General features: G+C 41.2%; 1 protein-coding gene across 1 annotated transcript in view; it reads right to left on the bottom strand.

Moving 5' to 3' along the window:
* The window catches only part of EXT1 (exostosin glycosyltransferase 1), a 264,919-nt gene that overhangs the window by 30,200 nt on the left and 207,105 nt on the right, over positions 1-27,614 (bottom strand). The window contains exons 2-4 of the mRNA XM_006130782.5: positions 12,102-12,195; positions 9,001-9,108; positions 1,352-1,471 (exon numbers count right to left, since the gene is read on the bottom strand). Coding sequence (XP_006130844.3) covers positions 1,352-1,471; positions 9,001-9,108; positions 12,102-12,195 — 322 coding nt within the window. The remainder of the gene's footprint in view (positions 1-1,351; positions 1,472-9,000; positions 9,109-12,101; positions 12,196-27,614) is intronic.

Below are 27,614 nucleotides of genomic sequence, written 5' to 3'. Positions count from 1 at the left end.
GCACGCATTTTATTTTCCACTGAACAGGATTACTGTTAATTTGCCCTCTCTACACAGAAGTGGTTCTGTGAGATTGCTTATCCTGGGCGAAATCCTCCCCCCCCCCCCCAAATAAACCCAGAGACTAGGATATGCCTGACTTGGTTTCATAAAATGGAAACCTTGCAGCTCCTTCCCTGTTCTAGCCCCAGTCTTCCTTGCTACCAAGCTCAAGCTTCTTTGCTAGTATCTTCCTAAATCCTACTGGTATTAGTAACTTTGTCCTAGTCTGACAACTATGACCATATTATCTAAAATGTTTCAGTTCAGCCCTAAAGATGCACTTGAGTGCCTGGGGGACAGATTCTGTAAATCAGGGGTGGGAACCTCAGGTCTGGGGGACAGATGTGGTCCCCAGATCACCTGGATCCAGCTCCAGAGGTTCAGGGCTCCTCCCCCCCCAGCATCGGGGAGCACGCACTGGCACTCCAGCCCTCCTGCTGCCCCAGCATGGGGTGGAAGCACACAACATCTACTAGTCTGCCCCTCCTCTCCAGGTTCTTTCTCCTTTTCAGTTGAGGGCTAAGTCTGTGAGGGATGAGGGTTTTTTTTGTTTGTTTTCATTTTCGAGTTTTTTTTTTTTTTTTTGCTTCTCACTTGTGTGTGGCCCCCAACAGATTTTTATGGCTCTTGACACAAAAAAGTTCCCCACCCCTGCTGTAAACAAATGGAGTAGAGATTAAGTTCAACTCCTCAGCTGGGGACACCCCAATTGCAGGAGAGACTGCAGAGCCGATGTATGTCTCCTTTGCAACTCTCACTGGGCTAAGGAGGAAGAGCGGGTGGAATACAATACACTCTGGCTGCCCACAGATGTACTCCTGTATGTCACCTCTTATCTCCCTTGGGAAATGCACACATCTGCTAAGTCTCAGGTGACTTACAAGCACCCATTTCCAGACACCTGTGAACAGGCATCAAAATGTAAAGGGGTGTTGGGAGAAAAGGAGCTTAACAGTTCCATTTTTTCCAAAGCGAGTTCTTGTAAGGTCTTTTGAAGGATCACATGCGCTATGAATGACAGGAATACGGATTCATCAGCCATAAAGCCTTGAGAAGCCGTGATGGCACAAGACAACTTTTCCATGTGTCAGATGGTTCCCATTTGTCATCATGTCAGTTTTCTTATGTGGATTCCAATAATGAAGAAAATATTTCCTTAGGGGAGAAAAGTTATCAAGCTGCTGAAGGTTTTTAAAGTGACCAATCACATGCCATGAAAGCCAAGGTCAGACAACAGCTCAGCACAGACTGTGGCAGACATATTAAGGAACATCTCTTCTCTGACTAATATCTGAGAATTGTTACTCACCTCTAGTGTGGTCAATACAATCTTCTCAACTGAAGAAAAATAAGCCTCCCACAAGAACTGTGTCTGCTGTCTAAGTGCTAGGATTTTATCCTGATGGATAGACCTGATTGTAGAAGGAATCTGTAATACAAGGTGCAGTGCAATCAGATGGTGTGGAAAACAATGGAATCTGGTCAAATTAACATATGCTTGAGACTCCGAAATTAGCATTCTCTACCCTACCCAGCAACAGAGAATCAGTATAAGCCAGTAACCCCACCCAACACACATATGTGAATTAACATCTAAAGAACAGCTACTGGAAAATAAATGGATGGCACCCTTTGTGACCTTTAGTATTTGAGCCTATTGGCCAACCTTACGATTCTCTAGTAATTTTCCATTTTAAAAAAAAGTTGTTTCTATGGTAGCAAATGCTCCTTTTCTCCCTTGTGGAGCTGTGGCAAGTCACAGCGAGGAACCCTTCAGTAAATCCCTCACACACAAAGCTTTTTGCAAACCACTAATTTAACATACTAGTAGCTGCAGGTCATTAAGAGTCCGACAATAATCTCCATTCTGAAAGTATATTAAAGAAATCTGCAATTGCAGTCTCCCTCACAACATGGCAACGTAAGCACCCTGAAGAAATTATCACAGCATCTGCAGCAAAGCCACTAGTCTGTGGAATAATGTAGGGAGAGAAAAAGAAGTCCATCCTAATACTTGCTATTTACAAAGAAGAAAACAATTAATTTTTTCACTGGACACACTATGGAGCTTTAATACTGGTAGAACTTTACTTCCTCTTGCAGGCAGGCAGGCAGGCGGGGGGGGGGGGGGAGAGAGAGAGAGAGAGAGAGTCTCTCTCTCTCTCTCCATGTACATACCCACATTCCTCACACATTGGACTATTATTTAGCTTCTTAAAAGTCTGATTCCCATTTACACTAAGAGTTTGTCTACTCAGGGAAAAAGTCTGGCGTAGCTAGTTCAGAACAGTTAGTGAGGAACGGCTACTCCACATTAACTCCCTATATGGACACTTATTCTGAATTAAAAGTACCTTTGGGCAGTTGAGGTTAATCCCCTCTAGAAGCAGATTAACCTAAATGGCAAAAAAGTAAGGAATTAGTGGGAAATAGCTATTGCCCTTTAAATTCATGCCCTAACTATTTTGTACTAACTTTCCCATTAATTCTCCATGTAGACAGGCCCTAAGGTCTCCATACACGGTTCTGGCAGTGTAAAAGGCCATTAGAGTGGGTGTAATTCTAATTTATTCCTACTTTAATATCTCTTTACACTGTCAGAGTGGTATTAGAGGCCTATGTGTAAATGAGAATCAGGTCCCTTCAGTGTAGTGTGGGTGCATTCACTTCTTTTAAGAATGGAAAGTTATTTGCTTTAGTACCTACATCTACTTATTTCAAGTCACACCACTTCATTCTCCGTCTCTCATTTCTCACAAGTCTTTCATATATTTACTTTCAGGGCTAATTACACACAGGCATCGAAGTTCGTTTGGATACATGTTGTTATTAGCATAATTCATCTAGTTATTAGATTAACCTGAACACCCACGCTCCAAAAACGCATGCACCCACATACACACCACACACACACACGCACAGTTGCCATATAAAATATCCCCAATCAGAATACAAATATTCTTCATACAATGTTCTGAGAAAGTTCAGTGGTAAAGATTATTGTGCAGTTTCGTAACATCTGTAGGAAACTGTTCTGTAAGAAACCCAAAATTCGAAGCTTTAAGGTTTGATATATAAAGAGATTCAGGAGGGTTACATAGATGTTATACAATTATTATTCTGTTTCATCTGCATTCAGGTCGTGTCTATCACTCCCAAACAGGATGATGGCTCCACACTGTTAGGTGCTGTACAAATGGGAGGAGAAGTTTTTGCCTTAAAGATCTTACAACCTAAGGGTTTCTCTACATTGTAATCGTGTGAAACAGATGTGTACACACACACACACACACATCTCTCGCGTGATGTGTGCAAACTCACCCATACTTGTTTCCCAACCCCACTTCCACTGCAGTACAGACATTCCCTCAGATTATGAATTGGGGCCTAAAAGGACAAGGAATCAAAGGAGTGATTGGGGGTAACTCACATGGCTGGGTGGGATAACTTGCATGACTGAAGCACTGTCATGTAGGATATAAAGTGTCTAGGAAAGGCCGGCAAGGGAGAAAAGATGTAGGAGTTATACTGTATGTAAGAGAACAGTATGACTGCTAAGAGCTCCAGTATGAAACTGGAAAAAAGCCTGTTAAAAGTCTAACTTTTAAGGATGAGGTAGATGAGGCTTTCTTCAGACAACTAGCAGAAATTTCCAGACCACAGGCCCTGGATCTCATGGGGGACTTCAATCACCCTGACATCTGCTGGGAGAGCAGTGCAGCTGTGCACTGACAATCTAGGAATTTTTGGGAGAGTGTTGAGGAAAATCTCCTGGTGCAAGTGCTAGAGCAGCAGTTCTCAAACTTTTTGCAGAGCCCCAGCGGTGTGTGTTAATTGCGTCAGTTCGAGGCGATTATCAATTCTGCTTTTGAAGGCTTTCCAGTTTGTCAACCAGGCAGAGCTTCTGGAGATGTCTTGCGGAGCCCTGGGGCTCCGTGGAGCAGAGTTTGAGAAACACTGTGCTAGAGGAACCAAATAAACGTCATTCTCCTCTTGACCTGCTACTCACAAACAGGGAAGAATTTGGTGGGGGAAGTAGAGGTAGATGACATGGGCAGCAGAGACCATGAGATGGTTGAGTTTAGGATCCTAGCAAAGGAAAGAAAGGAGAGAAACAGAATATAGACCCTCGACTTCAGAAAAACAGACTTTGATTCCCTGTGAAAACTGATGGGAGGCTAGTATGAGGGGGAAAGAGTCCAAGAGAGCTGGATTTGTTTTAAAGAAGTCATATTGAAGGCATTGGAACAAAACATCTCAATGTACAGAAAAAATAGCAAAAATGGCAGGCAACCTGCTTGGCTTAACTGAGAAATCTTCAGTGAACAGAAAAAGGAAGCTTACAAGAAATGGAAACCTGGATTGATGACCAGGGAGGAATACAAAGTGTTGTTCAAGCATGCAGGGGGTATAATAAGGAAGGCCAAAGCACAACTGGAGTTGCAGCTAGCGAGGGAAGTGAAGGATAACAAAGGTTTTAGCAGGTAGGTTAGCATCAAAAGAAAGGTCAGGGAAGGTGTGGGACACTTACTGAATGGGAAAGCTTCCTAGTGACAGATGATTTGGAAAAAGCAGAAGCACTCAAAGCTTTTTTTGCCTTCGTCTTCACAGACAAAGTCAGCTCCCATACTGCAGCTCTGGATAGTACTGTACGGGGAGGAGGTAAGTAGCTCTAGGTAGTGAGAGAACAGGTTAAGGACTGCTTAGAAAAGTTGGACATGGTGGATTTCATGCCTGGGAGGACACAGAGAGTTGACTCAGAGTTGACTCTGACTGCAGAGCCATTGGCCATTATCTCTGAAATCTCATGGCAATCGGGGCGATCCCTGATGACTGGAAAAAAGGCAAATATTAGTGCCCATCTGGAGAACAACAGACCAGTTAGTCTCAGCTTGGTCCCTGGAAAAATCATGGAGGAGGTGCTCAAGAAATCCATTCCGAAACATTTGGAGGCAAGGAAGGTGATCAGGAACAGTCAATATGGACTCACCGAAGGCAAGTCATGCCTTACCAACCTGACTGCCTTCTATGACGAGATAATTGGCTCTGTGGATTTGGGGAAGGCGCTGGATGTGATATACCTTGACTTTAAGCAAAGCTTTTGATATGGTTTCCCACAGTATTCTTGCCAGCAAGTTAAGGAAGTATGGCTTCGATTAATGGACTATAAGATGGATAAAAAGTTAGATCATTGGGCTAAAGGGTAATGATCAATGGCTTAGTTGGCAGCTGGTATAAAGTAGAGTGCCCCATGGGTCAGTCCTGTTGCCAGTTTTGTTCAACGTCTTAATTAACGATCTGGATGAAAGGATGGATTGAATCCTCAACAAGTTCATGGATGGCACTAAGCTAGGGGGAGGTGGATACTCTTAAAGGGTATGTCTAGACTACATGGCACCGTCGACGGAGCCATGTAGATTTGTTTTTTTGGCAAAGGCAAATGAAGCCGCGATTTAAATGATTGCAGCTTCATTTAAATTTACATGGCTGCTGCGCTGAGCCGACAAACAGCTGATCAGCTGTTTGTCCACTCAGCGCGCTAGTCTGGATGCTCCCCTGCCAACATCAAAGCCCTTTGTTGGCAGCCCCGGTAAACCTCATCCCATGAGGAATAACGGGGCTGCCGACAAAGGGCTTTGATGTCAGCGCGGGAGCGTCCAGACTAGCTCGCTGAGCGGACAAACAGCTGATCAGCTGTTTGTCGGCTCAGCGCGGCAGCCATGTAAATTTAAATGAAGCCGTGATCATTTAAACTGCGGCTTCATTTGCCTTTGCCTACGCCTACAACCCTAATCTACATGGCTCCATCAATGAAGCCATGTAGTCTAGACACAGCCAAAGGTACGGATAGGGTCCAGAGTGACCTAGACAAATTGGAGGATTGGGCCAAAAGAAATCTGATGAGGTTCAACAAACACAAATGCACAGTCCTCCTTCACTTAGGATGGAGGAATCCATTCACAGCTACAGGCTGGGGATCAAGAGGCTAAGAGACAGTTATTCAGAAAAGGATCACGGTAGAGGAGAAGTTGGATATGAGTCAATGGTGTGCCCTTGTTGCCAGGAAGGCTAATGACATATTAGGGTGCATTAGGAGAAGCACTGTCAGCCCATGAAGCGAAGTGATTATTCCCCTCTATTTGGCACTTGTGAGGTCAAATATGGAGTACTCTGTCCAGTTTTGGGCCCCTCACTACAGAAAGGATGTGCACAAATTGGAGACAGTTCAGCAGAAGGCAACAAAAATGATTAGGGGCACATGACTTACGAGGGAACTAGGCTTGTTTAGTTTGCAGAACAGAAGAAATTAGGGGGCATTTGACAGCAGCCTTCAACTACCTGAAGGGGGGTTCCAAAGAGGATGGAGTCAGGATATTCACAGGGGTGGCAGATGACAAAATGAGGAGCAATGGTCTCAAGTTGCAGTGGGGAAGGTCTATACTGGATATTAAGTAAAACTACTTCACTAGGAAGGTGGTGAAGCACTGGAATGGGTTGCCTAGGGAGGTGGTGGAATCTCCATCCATAGAGGTTTTTAAGGCCAGGCTTGACAAAGCCCTGGCTGCGTTGATTTAGTTGGAGATGGTTTTGCTTTGAGCAGGGCGGACTAGATGACCTCCTGAGGTCTCTTCCGATCTCAATCTTCTGTGTTTCTAGGAGTGGAATACTTATAATAGAATATAAAGATACAATATGGAAGCAAAATATTCAGAGTGAAACAAATCTCTTGCTTGATCCTTCCTGTAAAAGAAGCAACACATGAAGCACAGGGCACAGGGAAGCAGTTCAACATATATACAAATGAGGCATCTTACTATCTGCAGTTATACCATTGTACCATAAAATTCAGTCGTCCGATTATAAAGTGGATAATAATTACATATGGCCACATATCCTATGTAGTAATTAGTATTAGGTATTTTTAGGTTCCTGTAAGTATGGGTGTAGAGTGCCGCATGTTAACAGCACCATTATCAAAAGCACTCATATTATTGTAAATAAATTATAGCATGGCCATACAGCATTACTTCTTATAGACATATATGTTTTACGGCACCATGCATGAATCCACAGGGCTTGATCTTGTGATAAACACAAGATTAAATTAACGCCAATCTTCAACTACAGCACACTCACTCCTTCATAGTGCAGAAGCAATTTTGATCCTGAAAGTTAAAGATGCTCGTGTTCCACAGAAGACTGTGCTTCACATATGTACCCATCAATGTTGTGCCAAGGGTAGAGAATTCCTTAGCCTGCTTATGTGAGTGGCCTGTTTATAACAGCTGGAAAGCAAAATCAGAACTCTCATTTTAATAGTGTTTGCCTATTAATTATCAATCTGTTTGTCCAGAAAGCCAGGTGAGGAAAATGACATATTAACACTAATCTGGCAGGATTACACAGGAATTATTAGAACTAGGTGATGTCTTAATATAAGGTCATTTAAGTAATAAAAGAGGAAGAAGAAAAGCCTACAAAAATAAATGCAGGAAGACTACATATTAAGGCTGGAGCTAAATTGGTTCTATGGTAACAAGAATATGCAAATAAAAACATCCGAGCGGTTCTAAAACAGGAAATGAAAAACTGCAACATAACAAAAACATTTCCCAGAGCAGACATTCCGGCTCTGTGCCAGCACTTTAAAAACACTGTTAATAACAGTGCAGTAGCAGTTCAATAAGGAAGCAGCTGTGAAGAGAACCAATGGCATGTTACAGAAGGGCACAAAGATCAGCAAATTATATTTTTTTAAAATAATTTTGCTTACAAAAATATGTTGTTCTTTAAACCAAAAAAGGCCTTCTTTTATACTAGCAATTAATTAATAATAGCTCTTGCTTAAGTAGGGCTTTTGAGGTCAGATTTTTAAAGCATTTTATGAACTAAAGATACAGAATTCTCTAGTGGGATTTTAAAAGAGATGAGCACCTAGCCTATTAATTTCTAGTACCTAAGTACCTTCACACCTTTACAAATTTGGCACTTCACGCACTCGCCTCAAAATGCTTTAGAAATCACAGAAGGATCATGATGCTCATTTTACTGGGTGGGGCTGGAAGAGGAGTTGGGGAACGGAGTAAGTGATTTATCCAAGATCACACAGCAGCTCAGCAGCAGAGCCAGAAATCTAGAACCCACATCTCAGTTTAGTACCCTAGCCAATGGACTACAGCCCCTGCTGCACTGGAGAAACTAATTTTCAGTGATTTTTCTTTGATGATATCACCGTATATTTTGGCTTCTAACTGACTTTGAAGAAACCGTATGACCAAAAATGGTATTACCAGAAATGGTATTGCCAAAATAGGGAAAAAATATCTTTGAGTGCATTTAAGAAAGAAGCAGATAATGAGTTGTAATAACACATGTGGCAATGTTATCTCCGTCTTTCATTGTCCCTCATGGAGATAAACAATTCATGGAGCCCCACCATGCTTCACAGAGATAAGTACCATCACCCTTAAAAATGAAAAAGTGAGGTGCAGAAAGGCAAGGGAAAGATTCTGCCTCCCACACCAATGTCAGATACCACCTTACTCCACATATACTATCTTCAGTGTCACTATCTCTCTGTACATGTGGCAATCTACATCAAGAGACCTATTTGCAGAATAAGGCATTAGGAAGCACAAGTATGAGCTCAAGAAAGCTCAAGAAACTGAGCCCAAATGATATGTCCTCCCTCAGTTATGTAGTTTATTAGATAACAGAGGCATCCAAAAGAAATGTGATACTCTTGAAAAGACTGTGTTTAACAAAGTGGTCTGTGTGACCTTCCGGTCACAAAATGAATGATGCCATATTAAATGAGTTCCCATTTACAGTGACACAGATGATTCCCCTGTGATACAAGTTTCTTTTGTAACTGACCTATTGGATTCATTTCCCTGCAAGTTTAGCTAGCGCAGCAGCATGCTAGTGATCTGCTGAAGGCCACAGCCACTTTCTTACCTGTAATAACAATCTCTCATCCCCTATGACGGCAGCTTGGTTCCAATCAATCACTTCAGAGAATGGCAACTCCCATCCATTGCTCAGCATAACTGGGACACAGGCAGCCTGCACACAGACATTAGAAGAGGCAGTGAGTGGGTGGTCATTGATTAGCATGAACTCTGAAGTCCATGCAAAATTGAATTATTGGCATTTTCTGCAGAAGTCAGGACTCAAGCTCTCGCGAAAGGCATTAAAAAAGAAAACTTGCAAAGGGCCTTACAAGGCAGACATAACAATTCATCTGCCAAAATCCCAGCTGATTTCTACTCTCTAAACAGGCTTCACATTGTTTGCATGCAGGGAAACCCTGGTTTTTCATGTACAAAGGAGAATGTGCACTCAGATGTAGATGTTTTGTGAACCAACGACATGGTTCTCTAGGGAGGTAATTCTCTATTAAATTACATAAGACGGTTCACAAAAACCCTTTTCAAAATGTATTTACTATTTAATTCTATAGCTCTTTTCCATGAGGGTAGATGTTTCGTTATCCACTTTGCACATCCTAGTATGTGTTCTGTGCTTGCAAACAAATACACATACAAAACCTGGTGCAAATATGGGGCTTTATATTTAAATAGACACGTTTATCATCAACTTTTGTCCCACATACTATGTGCTCTTTGGCGTAGCAGCCGTCACTGTATAATGTTTATTAAACACCACATTACTAGTACTGTATCAATCAATCAATCAATCACTACCACTTATTGGTCAATTGGATGAGAACTTGAGACCTCATTCAAAGTCTGCTGAAGTCAGCCGAAAGGCTTGAGTTCAATGGGATCTGGATCAGACCATCACTGTGGTTCAGTTTGTTCTAGACCAAGCCAGGTTTAGCTGATCTGAATGATCACCCAGACAGTACAATACACGAATAGATCTTCCTCCACACCCAGTAATAAGTGGTAACCCGGGGAAGCTTTCTAATTACAGTACATTCTCCCTCACTCTATTGTGAATTTTGTGTAACTTTGATCTAGTCAAGTCCATGCAACAGCAGCATTTGCAATGGGTAAAGATCTATTGGTCAGTAAGGAAACTGCATTATACTGTCTAAATTTAAAAAGCCCACAACACTACAACAAATAGCAGAGTTTTCATCTTCAGAATATTTCACAGACATTGATTAAGCCTCACTGCTTCCCTAGGAAGTAGGTTTAGAGGAGGAATGCTAGAGAAAAAAAGATTATGTGACTAGTTAAGCAACACAGCGAGTCAATATCTTAGTAAAAACAAGACATGAGGAGTTGCTGGCTCTTCATGCAGTGTTTAGCAGAGAGTGAAACAGAAAGAGAAGTGACTTTGGCAGGGGGAGATACAGTGGCTTGATGGGAGAGGTGGGAACAGAACCCCCATTTTCTGGCTTCTGCTCCCATGCTGAATATAGCCCTACCAAATTCATGGTCAATTCGGGTCAATTTCTTGGTCACAGGATTTTTAAAATTGCAGATTTCATGATTTTAGCTTTTTAAATCTGAAATTTAATAGTATTGTAATTCTAGTGGTCTTGACCTAAAAAAGGAATTGTGTGTTTGTGGAGGGCGAGGGAGGGGTCACAAGGTTTCTGAAGGGTGGCTACAGTACTGCAGTACTTATGTCTGCAATGCTGCTGGTGGTAGCACTGCCACCAGCAGCTGTGCAGAAGCAAGAATGATATGGCATGGTATTGCCCCCCCCTTGCTTCTCTGCTGCCTGCTGAGCTGGGCCCCCAATCAGCAGCTGACTCTCTCTGGCAGCCTAGCTCTGAAGGCAGCAGCACAGAAATAAGAGTGGCAGGCTATGGTATTCCCACTCCTACCTCTGTGCTGCTGCTGGCTGTGGCACTGCCTTCAGGGCTGGATGTCCGGACAACAGCTGCCACTCTCCAGCTGCCCAGCTCTGAAAGCAGTGTACTAGTAAGGGTGGCAATATAATGATGCCCCTAAAATAACTCTGTGATCCCCTCTCCCAACAACTCTATATTGGGTCAGGACCTCCAACTTGAGAAACACTGGTCTCCGCTACAAAATCTTACAGTCTAGGGTAAAAGCACACAGAAGGTTAAATTTCACAGTGAGGGACCAGATTTCACGGTCCGGGACTCATTTTTCATGGCTGCAAATTTAGTAGGGTCCTACTAATGAATCACATTGTCTATCACAGGATTTTCAAACCTTATGTCTTTGCTCTCCTTGCTGGGCAAACAAAAGAAAGGATCTTGCTGACAGAAAGATTTCAAAAGGTGAAGACGAGTTGGGGAATCCTGCCTCTAATGCAATATGGAACAATGTTTTAAATGCATAGACAGCAGCTGGTTGGAAAGTCCTTCTTGAAGTGTTTTCAGATGGGAGGTAGCGCAACAGAACCATCCCGTGTGCATTCAGTATGCAGCACGGCAAACAATGCGTAGGCAACTTCGCTTCAGAATAGGGATGTAAAGGGTGATGCTTACCAGGTAACAGGTTGCCTGGCGACTCAACCAGGCTGGAGGAGTCCCCACGTGTTGTGCCACGGGTGGAGCGCCACTCCAGCCCGGCCAGCCTACCCGATTGCAGGCAGGGGGAGAGAAGTGCTTCAGTTTGGCTGCAGGATCCCACTTAACCAGTTAAACGTAACATTTAACCGTTACATCCAGTGTTCCCTCTAAGCTGCGGGACAGCACAGCTTCACAGATGATTAATTAGCTGACTGACTGGGTGGGAACACTAGTTACAGCCTTACTTCAGAAAACAAATAAGCTACTTTATTGCCCCAGGACTTGCTAGAACAGGTCAAGGTCTCCCTGGGGAATCCAGATTTACTTGGGCAAACAACTGCTCTAAATGAATCCAACTTCACCTCCTCTACAATGAGCAGGGAAACCCTCCTCATGGAGGTAACGCAATTCAATCTTCAGATGAGCTCAGAGCCCTCCTGTGAATAAACCATCAATTGCTCCAGAAGCATAAATAGAGGCTTTCGCGATATGGATTATTGCCCACTGGGGAAATTAAATACATCCCCAATCACCACCTCTTGATATCGCCAGCTGAATTCTGACCAGCACACTCAAAGGTTTAATCCCCAGCTCTTACCTGCAGAGCCTCCAGAAACCTGAAGGATCCAAGCCTGCGGCCACGGGGAACCAGACAGAAAGTGGCATTGTGCAGCATTTCACGATAATCATACCTAACAGGAACGGGGGAGGGGGGAGTGAGAAGGCGAGGGAAATAAGAAAGAGAAAATTAAATTAACGATGAGTCCTAGAGAAACTGTGCATGAAAATGTAAACATCTGCTGATACACATCTGGATAAAATCATCTCCAGCCAAGCCCTTGTCTGTATGCTCACCATCAGATCAAACAGCTCTCTCTGTGTCTCTTTTTCTCCTTCTCCAGCTCCCTTCCCTTCCCCCAATGTCTTTTTTGTTTGTAATGGAAAGGCAATCAATGTGGTTAACAGAGACTAGGTGAAAGGGATTTTTCCTTTAAAATGATCTATGTTGTTGGTCTGAATATACATACGAGTGTTTTTTACTTCTAAAATATCTCTGGAGAAGCTTTGAGTTTGAAAGGAAAATACAGACAGTTAAATCCAACTGTCTTCACAAAAACAGGGTTCCAAGACTGCACATAGTGAACCAGATTTATTCACAAACAAGCATTAATTTCTTCACTTTGGAACTAGAGTTTATAACGACAGGCCAGAATATTCAAAGAAAATATTTCCTAATCATACAAAGCAAATATTTCCTCATCATTCAAGAAATAATAAAGCAGGGTCATCAGCTGTGACTGTGGGGGTGAAAGGTGGAGCAAAGGGAAATAAGCTAGAGGGAAAAAGAACATAGAAACAAATTTTGATAATTAACCATAGAGCTCCAATGGCCTATGATCCTTAAAATTAAAGCTTTAAGCTAGATACTACTGTTTTTGTTCCAATTCTATCAATCACCTCAAAACCATTTACCAAAAACACACATCAAATCCTAATAGTTTCAAGCCAGTTATTAGCTAATTGCACTTCTGTATTAATGAAAACCTATGGAACTGTAAATGGGGCTGACCCTGTAGCCTGCTGGGTCTTAGACAAAAGGATCAAGATTAAATACCCCTCATTTCTCAAGAGTTACTGGGTCCTCTGGAGACAGGTGCTACTTTAACAGTAGCTACTTTGACAGCAACATGCGGGACTGAAATTTTCTAACTCTAGTAATCTAATTTAATCATGGCCTGCAGGCAGTGAATTTTTTGGGGGCATGTATATAGCTATATATAGATATATATATTTATCTTTTAAGTCCATATCTACTTCTATATTCTCACACAGGGCAGGCAGATGGGAGTAAGCCAATTTTCAATTATAAACTCTGTCATTAGGAAGGGCTCTTCAGAAGGACCATTTGCTTAAACAAGTGTGTATAGCTAATTTGCACAAGAAAAGGTCGCTGTGAATGGATTAAGATTATCTCCACTGAGAGTAAAATAAAAACTCTTGTTGCATTAATTAAAACTACAAAACAGACTTCAAAGTGGACATTTTTAAAAAACAGGTCTCGAGTTTGGTTCTATATTTTCCCACTTGAGTGGCAGTAATTTCTTTTTCTCAACACAGAATATTGATTGGCAACAAAGTCCCAGCTCAACAGCCTGCAGTGATGCAGCACATGGAGAAAACTGTTAGGAAGCTGGAATAAAAAAGTTGCCATATTAAAATGTTCATTTTTCACATTGCAAGAGGCCTAACACTTATCACTGTCAGTATATATTGTACGACAGGGAAGTTTAATAAACACCAAAAATAGAATCCCCTGTGGGACTGGAATGCTTCAGTCATTTGTCCTCATCATTAGCTAGCTAAAACTTTAAAATCGTGTTAATACCTTAGACTGCAATGAGCACCACAAAATGGAAAATGCAAAATCAGAACAGAAAGGAAAGAAGGAAATGAGACGAGTGGAAGTGAGAAAGCCTCAAGAGGCCAGCAATTTTCACATTGTGCACCCTTTTTATATCTAATATATTGATATGGGAGAAGATTGTCAAAGAAACAAAGGAGTTAGACTCCCGTCTCCCGTTTAAAGTCAACAGGTGCCATTTGTGCTTTTTATCATCTCCTCTGTAATTAATTGTTCATTTCATAAACAGTCTGGCCACATACACACAGAAGACCTTATCCTAACCTTGATGTATGTGTTTCCATTTCCTTCAAGGGGTATTCCACAAATGTAATATGGGCAGAATCATTGTTCAATAACATACCCATCAATAAGATTCATGCTACAGTTAATGAGCTGTACCAGAGATTCTTATGACGACTAACTTTCACTTGGATTTCAACTTCCATATTTTAAGGTGGTCCTTACTAGCAGTGAGAAATGAATGATTACTAATTTAATCCACATCAGATAACACTCTGGGTTTAAGAACCTATTTCTTTGAAATCCTCAAACATGGTATATTAAAATTGTCATAATTTATTCCTATGAAATGTTGAAGGCAATGTAGATACACACATTTAACTGAATGCAAGCTGCAGCTCAATATCTTTTAACACAAACTCTGTATTAAAATTGAACATAATACACAATGCACACAATGTCTATGTACAGATCACACACAAGTATATTTGAAAACCTGAGACCCCCATTACCGAATGTGTTATTTTCTTCATGCTGTTATGTACTTTTGAAGAAAACAAGTCACAAAAGTATTATAATGAGATAAATTTACCCGTAGTCCATAGATGAACAAAAAGCTTCTGGTTAGCTGCAAGTATTTCTAGAAACGCTAGGTGCAGGTTCAGAAACTGAAAGGGGATAAAATCAGCAGTAACAATAACCTCAAAAGAATTAAGATATGAATGTGACCAACACCTGGCACCAAGAATATGCTTTGCAGGCACCGTAGCGCACGTACTTATTTGTCTTCTGAAACTATTTGAAAGTGTATGATGATTATGCTAGCACAACCCTTTCACCAGATCCCTTTCTGCATGATATGCACTCTAAGTCATTGTCTCTTACACAGCAAAAACTCAGCCACGCACCCACAACCAGACACAGAACAGACTACAAAATAACAGGCATCAAAAAATTTCCACTGAAGAGGATGGAGATGAGGAGCGACAGAAAAACAAAAGGACTTAAGTTTCAGACACTTACATAGCCCTCTCTTTTCTACTAGATATGGTGGAAAATGGAAACACTGCACAGGATTTAAAATATTGTTTTATGGGGGAATAAAGAGTATTCTATCACCTTGCCAAGGAAGTGATGAAGCAGTATTTTATCACCTGAGAATTTCAGGTGCCACAATTGGAAGCACTCAAACATTTATTTTTAAGTTTGTGAACAGTTACATTAAAGTCAGCGGGATTACTCATATCCATAAAGTTAAGTATACATGTAAGTGCTTGCAGTACTGGGATGGTAAATTCATCCTTTGCCTGAAAGATAGAATGCTAGAAATTGGAGATGGAAAGACATGGTAGAATATCAATCCCATGGCCAGTACACTAGCTCAATGATACTCAGAGTGAGGCTCAGGTGCTGCAAATGGCTCTTTAATGTGTCTCCTGCAGCTGTTTGCAGCATATGGTATTAAAACATTGTGACTGAATTCTTAACCAATCTAAGGGTGTGTCTTGACAGCATCCTTTTGTTGGAATAAGCTATGCAACTTATTATATCAAAAGAGCTTATTTTGAAATTTGGCGCTGTCTACACAGCACCAAATTTCAAAATAAGGCACTATTCCAACAAATCCCTTATCCCTCACGGAATCAGAGTTACAGGGAAGCCAGAATAGCACACCCGCTATTGTGGGAAATAGCAGGCACTTTTAAAAATGCAGCATTGCTATTTTGGGATACTTCCGGCATCTTGAAAGAGCAATGCAGTCTAGACATACCTACAGTTATTAACCCAACAGGATGCTTTTACTATGTCATTAAACAATGACTTGGGCAGTCATTTTGCTATAACAATAATTATAGAACAGTGGTCACCAATCAGTAGCTCAGGATCTACAGGTAGATCATGGAGTCTCTTAAAGTTGATTTTAACTGGTTTGGCTAGGAGGCTATCAAGTGCCAGCACTTCAGCTGCCCCGGCCCCCGCTGCCCTGGTGCTCCTGCCCAGAGCCTCAGAGCTGCTCCCAAGAGCTTCCTGCTTGTTGTGCAGGGTTGGGGAGACAGAGGCAGGGAGCTGCTGATGTCACTCTGTCCCCCTTTCCTGTACCTCATCATCAGAGTGAGGATGGTGGGGCCTCAAAGAAAGGGCAGAACAGGTATTTGGGTTTGAGGTAGATCCTGGACTGACAAATTAAAAAAGTGATCTTGTGCTTAAAAAGGGTGGAGACCACTGTTATAGAATATAGTAAATGAAACAATCAATTCATGCTACTAGGGCTCTTTTCGGTAATGCCGATGGCTAATTTGGCTCTTGGACCACTGAGGTCTGCATATCACTGATGTAGCTAGGTATTACTATGGTCCTATTACCATACTATTTGAATCCCTCATAATCTTCAATGGACTTATCATTCCAACAGCCCTGTGAGGTAGAAAAATATTATCCCCATTTTAAAGATGGGATACTGAGGCTCAGAAAGACTTATCTAAACAATGGGGTAATGCATTCTGTGGTGGTATGATTTTTGAAGTGCACTAATGTGTTGTACCTTATCTGAACCATGGAGATCCTGCTGTTGCTTTTTAATGTAGTACAGTTTGGAAAAGTATTTTGTTAAAGCGCAACAGAAGAACCTTTAGTGCACACTAGCAAGGTCTACGTAAACCAATTAACAAGCAATGAATCTGTGCACTTCAAAGTATTGATAACGGAGGAACTACATTAATATTCTCTTATTTACTAGAGAAAAGATATACAATGCCACAACACTACATATACAATAGCACTTTTAATATAATATACCCTAAAGGTATTAACCTTAATTCAATAAGGATTAACAAAGTTTATCTTAATTTCATTTTATTTATTCAGGATGGTATGGGATACAGCCCATCTGTTACAACTTGCTTGAGGTCACACAGGATGACTGTGGTAGATCAGGAATTGAACTCAGGTCTCCACAAGCCAGGGGGACATATTCACAGTAGGTATAAATGACCATACAGGCAGTCCCCGGGTTACGTAAAAGATAGGGACTATAGGTTTGTACTTAAGTTGAATTTGTATGTAAGTCGGAACTGGCTCCAGATTCAGCCGCTGCTGAAACTGATCAGCGGCTGACTACAGGAAGCCCTAGGCAGAGTTGCTCTGCCCCCAGCTTCCTGGAATCAGCCGCTGATCAGTTTCAACAGCGGCTGAATCTGGACTCCTGGGACAGAACAGCTGGGGCGCTGCCGGGGAGGTCCCTGCAGGACCAACCCGGCAGCACCCCAGCTGCTCTACCCCAGGGTCCACAACAAAAGCCTGGTCTGCTGGAGGGGGGGGGCACACTAGCTGCGCCCCGCCCCTCCAGCAGACCAGGGACACAGGGAGCAAAGCCGCAGTGGCGGCGGCTTTGCTCCCCGTGTCCCTGGTCTGCTGGAGGCACCGGGAGCAAAGCGGCAGCAAAGCCTCAGAGGCGCGGTCCCCAGCAGACCAGGGACACCTGGAGCAAAGCCGGGGAGGCGGAGGGGTCCCGCACTTCCCCGGCTTTGCCAGTGAAAAGCCTCAGAGGCGTGGGACCCCTCCGCCTCCCCAGCTTTTCTCCGAGTGTCCCTGGTCTGCTGGAGACGGTCCCCAGCAGACCAGGGGCACCCGGAGCAGCTTTTCTTGCCCGGAGGTCGAGGTGGTGGGACCGCTGCACTCTGGGCGGTCCTGCTGCCTGCAAGCTCCGGGGCGAGAAAGCCTCGTTCGTAAGTGCGGATCCGACATAAGTTGGATCCGCGTAACTCAGGGACTGCCTGTAGTTCTATTGACATTTATGGTATTTCTTCCCAATACTCCACTGAGGTTATGTCTACACAGCAGCGTTATTTCGGAATAATACATTATTTGAAATAATGGTGAGCTGGAGGACTTCTTACTCTGTCTCTTGTAACCCTTGTTTTACTAGGAGTCAGGGAACTGGAAGGAAGAGTGTTCTTCCTTTGACTTCCTGCTGTGTAGACAGCGCCAAAAGCTGTTACACTATTTTGACTTAAGCTACGCAGTTGACGTAGCTCAAGTTGCGTAGCTTAATTTGACTTTAGCCCTGCTTTGTAGACATATCCTGAGAGTCCTAGCACTAATATTCCAAGCATGTGGGCTTCCACTCTCTCATCTACCCATGGAAGACTGCCATAGTCCAACAGACTTCTTCCATGATGAAAATAATGCTCTGAAAGTATCAAATGTTTTCCCCCAATACAGATGGGTACTGAGGAGTTCTTTGTGTGAAGACAGACACACGTGGAGATGAGCAGGGTGAGCTAGATGAATTCAACACATAATCAGCCAGCTGAATTCTCAAAAAGTTCTTGGAAGAATTAGGAAGGAAACACTGGGATAGAGAAGGACTGATTTTTGTATCTTGTTTTATCCAGGTAAAACTTAATAAAATATTAAAGAAGGGCAAAATACACAAACGCAGGCGCTGCTATGTGATATTTAACCAATGCCATGTTCGATTTTGAGATGTAAGATTTAAGGTTCACATGATTACTTAGCTTTCTTATGTGTACATTTAGATATGGACAATATCATAACATGACTACTCACTTGAAAGGCAGACAAGTAATACTTTCTGGTAACTGAAGAAGTGGGCTTGCCCACGAAAGCTCATGAGACCATCTACATGTTTTATTAGTCTATAAAGTGCTACCAGGCCTTTTGTTGTTTTTTAAGTTTTTACTTTCTGGTAAGTTGGGATGAATTCCCTGGCCCAGTGTAGGTACGTTTTGGGCCCCATTGAAATGAACCAGTATGAGTTTGTCTGTGTAGGCAATAAAGGATGAGTTAAAGCTTACAGTTAACACACACTTTAGGTGGGATTTTGGTATTAACTTCAGGATGACCTGATGAAGTACTATTTGGATTGGTGGAAAGTCTGATGCTTTCATAGGACAGATATGCTGATCTACTTGAGAGGCCTCTCACTTTAATTGCAATACTGCATGGGTAGAGTATAGGTATGTATAATACTTACAATAGGTCTAAGGAGCTAGCCTTTTTCCTAGAAAAGGGCAGTTTCACTTGTTTTCAATGTTATGCAAAAATACCCATTAGCCAGCATTGTCTTCAGATCTTCAGAGCTTTTGGGTTAAGTGTTTGTTTTAGTTTGTACCACTGTGGTTTCTATAATACTAGGGGGGGGGGGAGGGGGGAGGGGAGGGGAGGGGAGGGGAGGGGGGGGGGGAGAGAGAGAGAGAGAGAGAGAGAGAGAGAGAGAGAGAGAGAGAGAGAGAGAGAGTGTGTGTGTGTGTGTGTGTGTGTGTGTGTGTGTGTGTGTGTGTGTGTGTGTGTGTGTGTGTGTGTGTGTGTGTGTGTGTGTGTGTGTGTGTGTGTGTGTGTGTGTGTGTGTGTGTGTGTGTGTGTGTGAGATATCATTTCTAATGCTTATTTGTTAGCCCAGTATTGTCAGTTAATCTTCAGGAACTGATACGATAGGAAACTTTTGTGAAGAAAGGAATCTTTTATTTTGCTTTATATACACTGATTTCCAGGGTGCTCCCAGGTTCTGTTGGGAAAGAATTCCAAAACCAAGGAACCGGAGGCGAAGAGATCCATGGTTTGCTGTGCACATATGCATGCTCCTTCGCTTTTCACTTTCATATGGACACAACTGATTAGTACCAATTTTGTGCATGGCTTAGACAGCTCTGCTAAAAAAAATTAACACACGCAGTGCATGTGGCTTTAAATTGTTGGTTAAGTTTGTAAAACAAAAAAATAAAGATTTAACCCAAGGTTCACATCCTCCATGAAGATCTGCAGTGTGTTTTATTAATTTTCAAGCTTCCTTCCACATGCTTAAGCAAACCACGTGCACAGCTAATACCTTCTTTCGGCAATACAAACAAATAGCCCTGTTTATAATCAATTCTAATTTATTCACACTCTAATTGAAATATCCCCTCCCTGCTACCACCCATTGCTGAGAAAACATGCATGGCCCCATCTATCATGCAGGTGTAAACACTAGAACACCATGTGGGCAATTATCAAAATGAGAAACGCTGCTCAGCAGAATGGGCCGACAATTTTAACTTCTTGATCCAACACTCTCGGCTTGTTTTGTTGTGTTTTTGATGTACCGACCATGTCAATCAGCGCTTGGATTAGGGAGCTGCTTGGAATTCCTGGTTCACCATTATCCCGACCAGTATGAGCAGTTTGCAGAGGCTCTGCAGTGACTAATCAGCCATGCCATGTATTCTTTCTTCAAGCTTAAATATTTCCTCTTGTCACTACACTTAAGAGATTATAAAGTACCCTGGGAACCATTTTCACTATTATTACCATTTTTTTTTTATTCTTTAGTTCTTTCCAGTCACTCCCACCCCTTTCTCAAAGCTCTTTCAGTCTAGACAGGGAACTAAGTCGATCTAATCGTATACAATGATATTTTAAACTTACATAGCACCTTGCAGCCATGATTCACATATCCCTGTATAAATAATTATGCAAGCCTCAGAACATTCCCACCAGACACTGCCATCATCTCCATTTTACAGATGGAAAAACTGAGAGGGAGAATGATCTGCTCTAGATCACAACACAGGTCAGGCAGAATTCCAGATACTCAATACTCTGACCTATCTACTACACAATCTGGTCTTCGCCCCAGATTATTTAGGGAACATTTGTAAAATCCATCTTTAAATTCTACCTGGAAAATGTATCTGAAAGTGCAGGAGCAGTGCCCCAGACAAACAAGAGAAGACTTTGCCCAGCTGTATACATTTTAAAATGCCACACTTAATAAATTTTCTGGAGAATGCAGGAGCTCATCGTTGGCAGTGAGCTTTCGTCGGGGCAGTAATGAGCACATACCGCTGGGGATGTCAGATGAGACTAGCGCTGCCTTTTATTGTGCAAGCCAAAAATTGCCATGGCACACAACCAAATACGTTCACCGTTTCTTTCCTGAATCTGTAAGCCCCATAGAAGCACACGGCATCTTCCAGAAGGCGCATCTGGATCAGTTAAAGCGTTACAAAGAGAGTTATTAAACACACATGATACTATGGGGCTAAATGACAAAGTCTCTTCTAGTTTTCCAGTGTATTAAGTTTCAGCTATTAACCAATCAGTCAGTTTTCAGCATATGAATTCTTAATACAAGTGGCTCTGAACTACTGGCTAGAGATCCTGAAGAAAAACCCATTCTGTGCCGTGTTGCTTGGTTTCTATTAAGGTACCTTGGCTTTTTAAGTAAAACTTGGCATTGAAAACACAATGTGAATAACTTCCTTTGTAGAAAACCTGACATCTCAGCTGCGTGTCAGATAGAGAGCTGCTTAATAGTAAGCTTTAAAGACTAATGCATCTGAGTTGGAAGAGTGCCTTTACCACAAACTGCATGCACCAGGATTAAGGCTGAGCAACATTTAGGGATGATCTTCCTAAAAGTTAACATGCTGTTGGTTGACAGTTTATTTCCCTCTCCACAAGTGTGGATTTTGGAATTAGAAAAAGTTTGGAGGTGCAAAAACATAAATGGGAAACTTTTTTTTTCCTGCTTAAAGGGCTAATTGATTTCACAGGTGTTTAATTATCATTTGCTGTGAGATAATACCTTGTAGTGCCATAAAAAATGGATTTAATTTTCGAGTGCCTGCAAAACCACTGCGAAAGCCAAGTTAGAGCTAAAGCTAGATAATTATTCTATAAATCAAACACACTGCCTCCTTTCTTTGAAATTTTTAATACACGGCTATAATGATATCTGACGACCTTGAAACTAACATGAAAAGGATTTTCTTGCCAAGTGCCGAAAGGCAGCCATTGGAGTATTTCGTTCAGTCTGGTTCATTAACGTTGAATCAGTCAGCCATAGTACCCTTCTCGCAAGCTTTTAAAATATGCCAGGGTATATGTGAAGCAGAGATATGGCTACTAAGAGCCTTTGAATTCTAGACAAGCAAGGTGCCTCTGACAAACACTGCAAAACTCTCTTCTATGCCAGTCACGGGAAACAAAACTTTTGAACCTCTGAAGAACTAATTTAAAGATGAAAATATTTCTATCATTATTTATGCCTAAATATATATGAACTACCAGTGTCATAGTGAAAGACTGCAATAACAAAAAATGGGGAAGAGAAAGTTGTTTGGAATCTTTATAACAATACAAGAGCTATTTTATAGTTAAGATGGGCATTAAGGACTTTTAAATCATTTTCAGAGCCTTTAATTACTGCATTGTTGCTCTCTATTCAGTGCCATGTTATTTATAACAATTCTTTGATACAGAAGCCATTAAAATAACAGTATGTTCTGTTAAATCAAATGTGTTTTAATGTTTTCACAGCACAGGATATTTTGACTAATATACAAACAGTATATGTATTATAAATCTATATCACATGTGTACAACATGCACATTATTTGGACTGCCAAATAGAAACCAATTGGCTTATATGGGTCATGTGAACTAGACTGTTACTCTTTTACTCAAACAGCAGTTACTCTCTAGGCAGCAGCTTTTGGTCTTTTACTATCTGGCCCACAGCTTTTGGTGTTTAAAGCTGTTAACTGGCTAATACTCCAGGTAGGTACTACTGGAACAATGCTACAGTGAGAGAGAGTTCAGACTTCATCAAGATGCCTCTATAGACAGTATTATGGCCAATTAAGAACAAGCCATTAATTTAGTCTCTTAAAAGCTCCTTTTAAAAGGAAGTCATTAGCTTTTCCTTGGGTTTTAAAATCTTGCAAGCGCTTATGTTTCACATGAACTCTTTTGAAGTAATTAATCAGACAAGTCCATGGAGGGAGATTAGAAAAGTTTTTTCATCTCACTAACAAACACAAAATTACAGAGGCACAGTGTGTTCTGTGCATTCTGGAACACTGGGGCAAGTATCTTTTGGGTGTATTATATATTTGCATGTATGCACACGCACATTATATGGGTGGGGTTTTCAGAAGTAATCATTGTTGGCCTAACTCTTCTCCTTCTGACGTACATGATCACATCCATTTCCAAATCCTTAAAAATTCTAGTCTCCTGAGATATGTAAGGGCCAAAATCTCATAGGGAGGTTCATAGATTCTTAGCAATTAAAGATTAGGTGACCTGTTAGATGTCAGGACAGTAATGTGTCCTACAGCACACTTTCTAATAATAATTAAAGATAATACTTTGCTATGGCACAGCAATGGGCAACCTAGACTAGTGAGTGTGCTGCACAAGGGGCCCTCATTCATCTCAATGGGCCGCAAGGTTATTGTAACCCAGAAGGTCCCCTGCAATAGCGTAGTTTTGCTAATTGCACTTTCGTACCTGGAATTTGCGGGTTGTGCCAACTGAACCATAGCTATATTTTGACTGCATGCAGGGGGAACACATAGCTTTTATAGTCAATGTGTGCACAATCAGCATGCGCCTCACTTCACGTGGCCTTGCTTTAATTGTGTGTCATTTCAGTAATACTGTTCGAAAAAAACGACAGAGAGAACCAGCAAACTCTGGCAACCCTATACATGGACAATGGTAAACAGAATGTCTTGTGGCTGCACATAGAACCCATATGGGACGCATGTGGCCCTCAAACCGCAGGTTGCTATTCCATCCTCTGAAGATCACAAAACACAGTATCTCTCTGATGCAAGTTAAATTCTCCCGACTGATTTCTTCCATAACTTTAAAATCTACATTGGAATTTCAGTTATTAAAGCATTAGCTTAGATCAGTCATGTCCAAAGTCCGGCCCGCGGGCCAATTGCGGCCCGTGTTCCGGTTTAATATGGCCCCACAGGTAATTTGGCAATATCTATCTTTTAAGGCCCCCAACGAATCCATATGTATTGAGATGAATACATTGTAAAATCTCAGTTAATGTCAGTTGGTCTAAATCAGTTATAAATATATTTGGACACAACATGTATACTTGGTGTTATGTTCCTGTTCATATTTTTTTAACTTAAAAGTTGACAGACAACCTTTATTACCAATAATATGTAATGTACTTTACAATGTTCCTGACATATATTTCAGCTTCCTGGATTTTTTTTCCATCTGGCCTTCAGATATGAAAGGCAGAGTGATTTAACACCTGTTTAGATTTGTGATCCATGTGACGAAATGAAAAGTATGCCGTTTGCAATAAACTTTGCATAAAATAGTTAATTTGCATTTAATTTTAATGGTTCAAAGAATGTCAGGCAAAATGGTCGGCCCTCACGCATGTTCACTTCATCAAATCTGGCCCTCTTTGAAAAAAGTTTGGACTCCCCTGGCTTAGATTAAAGACCCAAACAAAAGAAAATCCATACTGCATTTTCTGATCAAAGAAATCAGATTTAATTCATCTGCTACCTATTCTAATTTTGAGATTACAGAACAGACATACTTGAAAGTGCTGGAGCAGAGAAAAATTAAGATGTTATTTGGAGACCCCTATTATGTCAACTCCTGGTTGTATTTAGTTGGATGATCCTTTAATGGTATTCCCCCGCTCCCAATCTTTCCTTATTATTATTATTATTATTATTATTATTTAGTACAAAAATTGCTTTGTACTGAAAATGTGGGGTAAAAACATACAAGGCCTATGTTGGAGAAGATCAACATTTCAAAAGTTTTATCTTATGATAACTAGGGGTAATTGGATTCTTTAACTGTCTAGAGAAAGACTGAAAAATCATAACACAGAACACGGATGAAAGAAGTAGTTTTTTAGAAATTTGGGTCTTCAAGTATAAAATGGTTCGAAGACCTGGACTTTAACAGGGCGCTACAGAAATTAAACACTTTTAGAGTTCAACAGAGGATATAAAGCCTTTCTATTGATGTTTTGAACCACCCTATTGAGTTCTAGACAGAACAGACTGAAAATTTTTTGGCAGGGTAAAAGTTTTATGCTCAGGGCTACAGGTATTTCCATGAAGGAAATATAAGTGATTCACTAGCATTTTTAAAAATTATACTTCCACAGACACAATGCCTAAAAATGGAAAGCAAAGACCACATATAATGTTGGATCTGATTATGGGGGAGTACTTTTTATGAATGACTAAATTTGTTTGTTTTTTAAATGGATTTTGCACAGAAGTGATTGCCAAAGCTAGATATGGTCAAGGTTTATAGACCCCAAATGTGGCCCTTCTTAAATTAAAAAATTAGTTCAAAAATCATGAAGTTCCTGATATGGTATTTTCGTTCTGAACTAAATGTAAGTGTTTTATCTGCACCCTTAAAAAAACTAAAAGTGAGGTGCAGCTCAGCTCACATCAGCTTAAACACTAGAACTATAGCTATTTATAAATAAATGATTAATTTAAATCATATACAATGATGCCATCTCAAGATTGCAAAAATATAATCCTTACCAAAAGATTATTACTTTTCCCGTTTTACAGCTGCAGAAGCTACCTTGCAGAGAGGCTATGGCCTTCATTTTCAAAGGAGGCCCCTCTCTTTACTAGCTTTAATTTTTCACATCTATGGTTAATCTACGCCCCATTATAATCAAATTGTGTTTTTTCCATTTACCTCAATGGGACCAGGGTTTTACCCAAGAAAGTATTTTCAAAAGTACCCAGCAATGGACTAACTTTGTTCCCAAAGAAGTCAACTCTCATTGCCTGAAATGAATGCAGAACTAGGCCATTGCTAAACATAAATCTAATCCCTAAAGACTTATTTCCACAGCTCCTACAGATATCAAAGACGAGGCACAGGAGTTCAGCACTGCTAAACATAAGGGTCTAGGCTTCTGATACTGAATACCCAGAAGCAGAAGCCACGTTTGAAGACGCTGACCTCAGTGACTCATCCAGGATCATGTAGCGAACGAGTGACAGGGAAAGACAAAATCCAGGAGTCCTGATTTGAAAACTTGGTGCCAATTATGTGAGTGTTTGGATTCAGCTCATTATAAATACAAAATCTGGCCACTGAGTCAGATTCCAAACAATGTGGAGTGTTCAAGACTTTTTTGATTTGGAGCCCACTGTAGTTTTGAGACGCATTTTGGTAAGTATGTTTGTGGAAGAAGGCTCTTTGCTGGCCAGGCCTCTCGCGCGTATTGCCATCCAAGCAAAAGGTCAACTTCCCCTTGATGAAACACTTACACTATGTAACTTAAAGGTCAGCGACGAACAGCAACCAAAACCAGACCCAAAAGTTAATGTAAAGTTTGTGCTGGTTATGCCATGCCAGATAAGGCAGAAAAGGAAAAACAGGAAACCATCTCACCCCCTTACTCCTGTCACTTAACAGACAGGGTCTGCTAGCCTATCACAAAAAATGTGCAGAAGCTCTTTATAAAACAGCTACCCCTCCTATATCAAATTGAGGAATCCTGAATAAACATTGGATGGCAGAATATGAGCCAGGTCCGAGGACTGATCACCCGAGGGCCACCTCCCGCTCACCGAACCAAACGAGTTCCTGTAGAGCGTAACGTATACCAAACATAACGAATACCAAATATGTTATTATTGTAGTTTGTGTGTCTGTTAAATGTAAGTATTGTTATCTGAAATTGTTTAGAGGTATTGTTAAGTAGTAGTGTTAAAAGTTTTAGATAAATGATTAGTCTTATAAGTAACACTGATGTAAATGCAACTGTTAATAATCCCTAGTCCCTTGTTAACAACTACTGGGATTTAGAGAAACTTCAAGGAATTTTCTTTACTGTATTGCATTTTGCTTATTGGACATTCTAATAATTATTTGGTGCCTACGTATGTAAGAAATTGATAAAATCATAATTTATACGTAGAAGCCCTTTAATAAAAGTTTAAAAGATATTTAGTAATAGTTTGCCTGTTTCTGCGCCTCCCTGGGACTAGCCACATTTCCAAACCTTTTACTTTAAACCACAATGTTGAGTGCTTATCTTCTGAACTTTATAAGAGTCACCTTCAGCACAAATGAATGTGAGCTATGGAGGGATGAAAAAGTCAACTAGGAAACTAATATCCTAGTCATGCTCTCCTGTGCTTATTCTATAAAGAGAGAAAAAGGGATTTAGTTGGGAAAATTAAGAAAAATAAATACATCACCAAAGCCTTTTTCAACAGCAGCTGGGTACTCCTGCCCTCTGTTCAGTTAACATCAGTGTGGACCAAGCCATCACAGGGAGAGTTTAAAGTGAAGTTGTGCTGTGAACAGTGATGGCATAAAAACAGCACCCTGTTAACTCAGCAGATCTGCTTCCCATGTGTGGTCAGTTGCATGGGCTGATCACAGCACAACAAAGTTTTTACTATTATTTCCCATCAGCCCATACAGCCTGCAGACAGAGAGCTGGATTCTCTTGTGCTCGCACATCATCAACAGTTAAGCTAAGTTCCATTTGCAGGGATACATGTTCAACCCTATGCTTTTCAACTGGTGCCTTAAGAGACACCTATGCAACCTCTCTGAAGTCAATAGAGCTGAAGACCTTCATTACTGGTGATGATACATGAGTCAAGGAAGCTACAGCTATATTTTCAGATTCCA

The sequence above is a fragment of the Pelodiscus sinensis genome, chromosome 2, assembly GCF_052426305.1.
Source record: "Pelodiscus sinensis isolate ZL-2025 chromosome 2, ASM5242630v1, whole genome shotgun sequence".
NCBI classification, from domain to species: domain Eukaryota; kingdom Metazoa; phylum Chordata; order Testudines; family Trionychidae; genus Pelodiscus; species Pelodiscus sinensis.
Note: the sequence above shows the minus strand (reverse complement) of the source record. Positions and strands in the feature narration are given on the sequence as shown.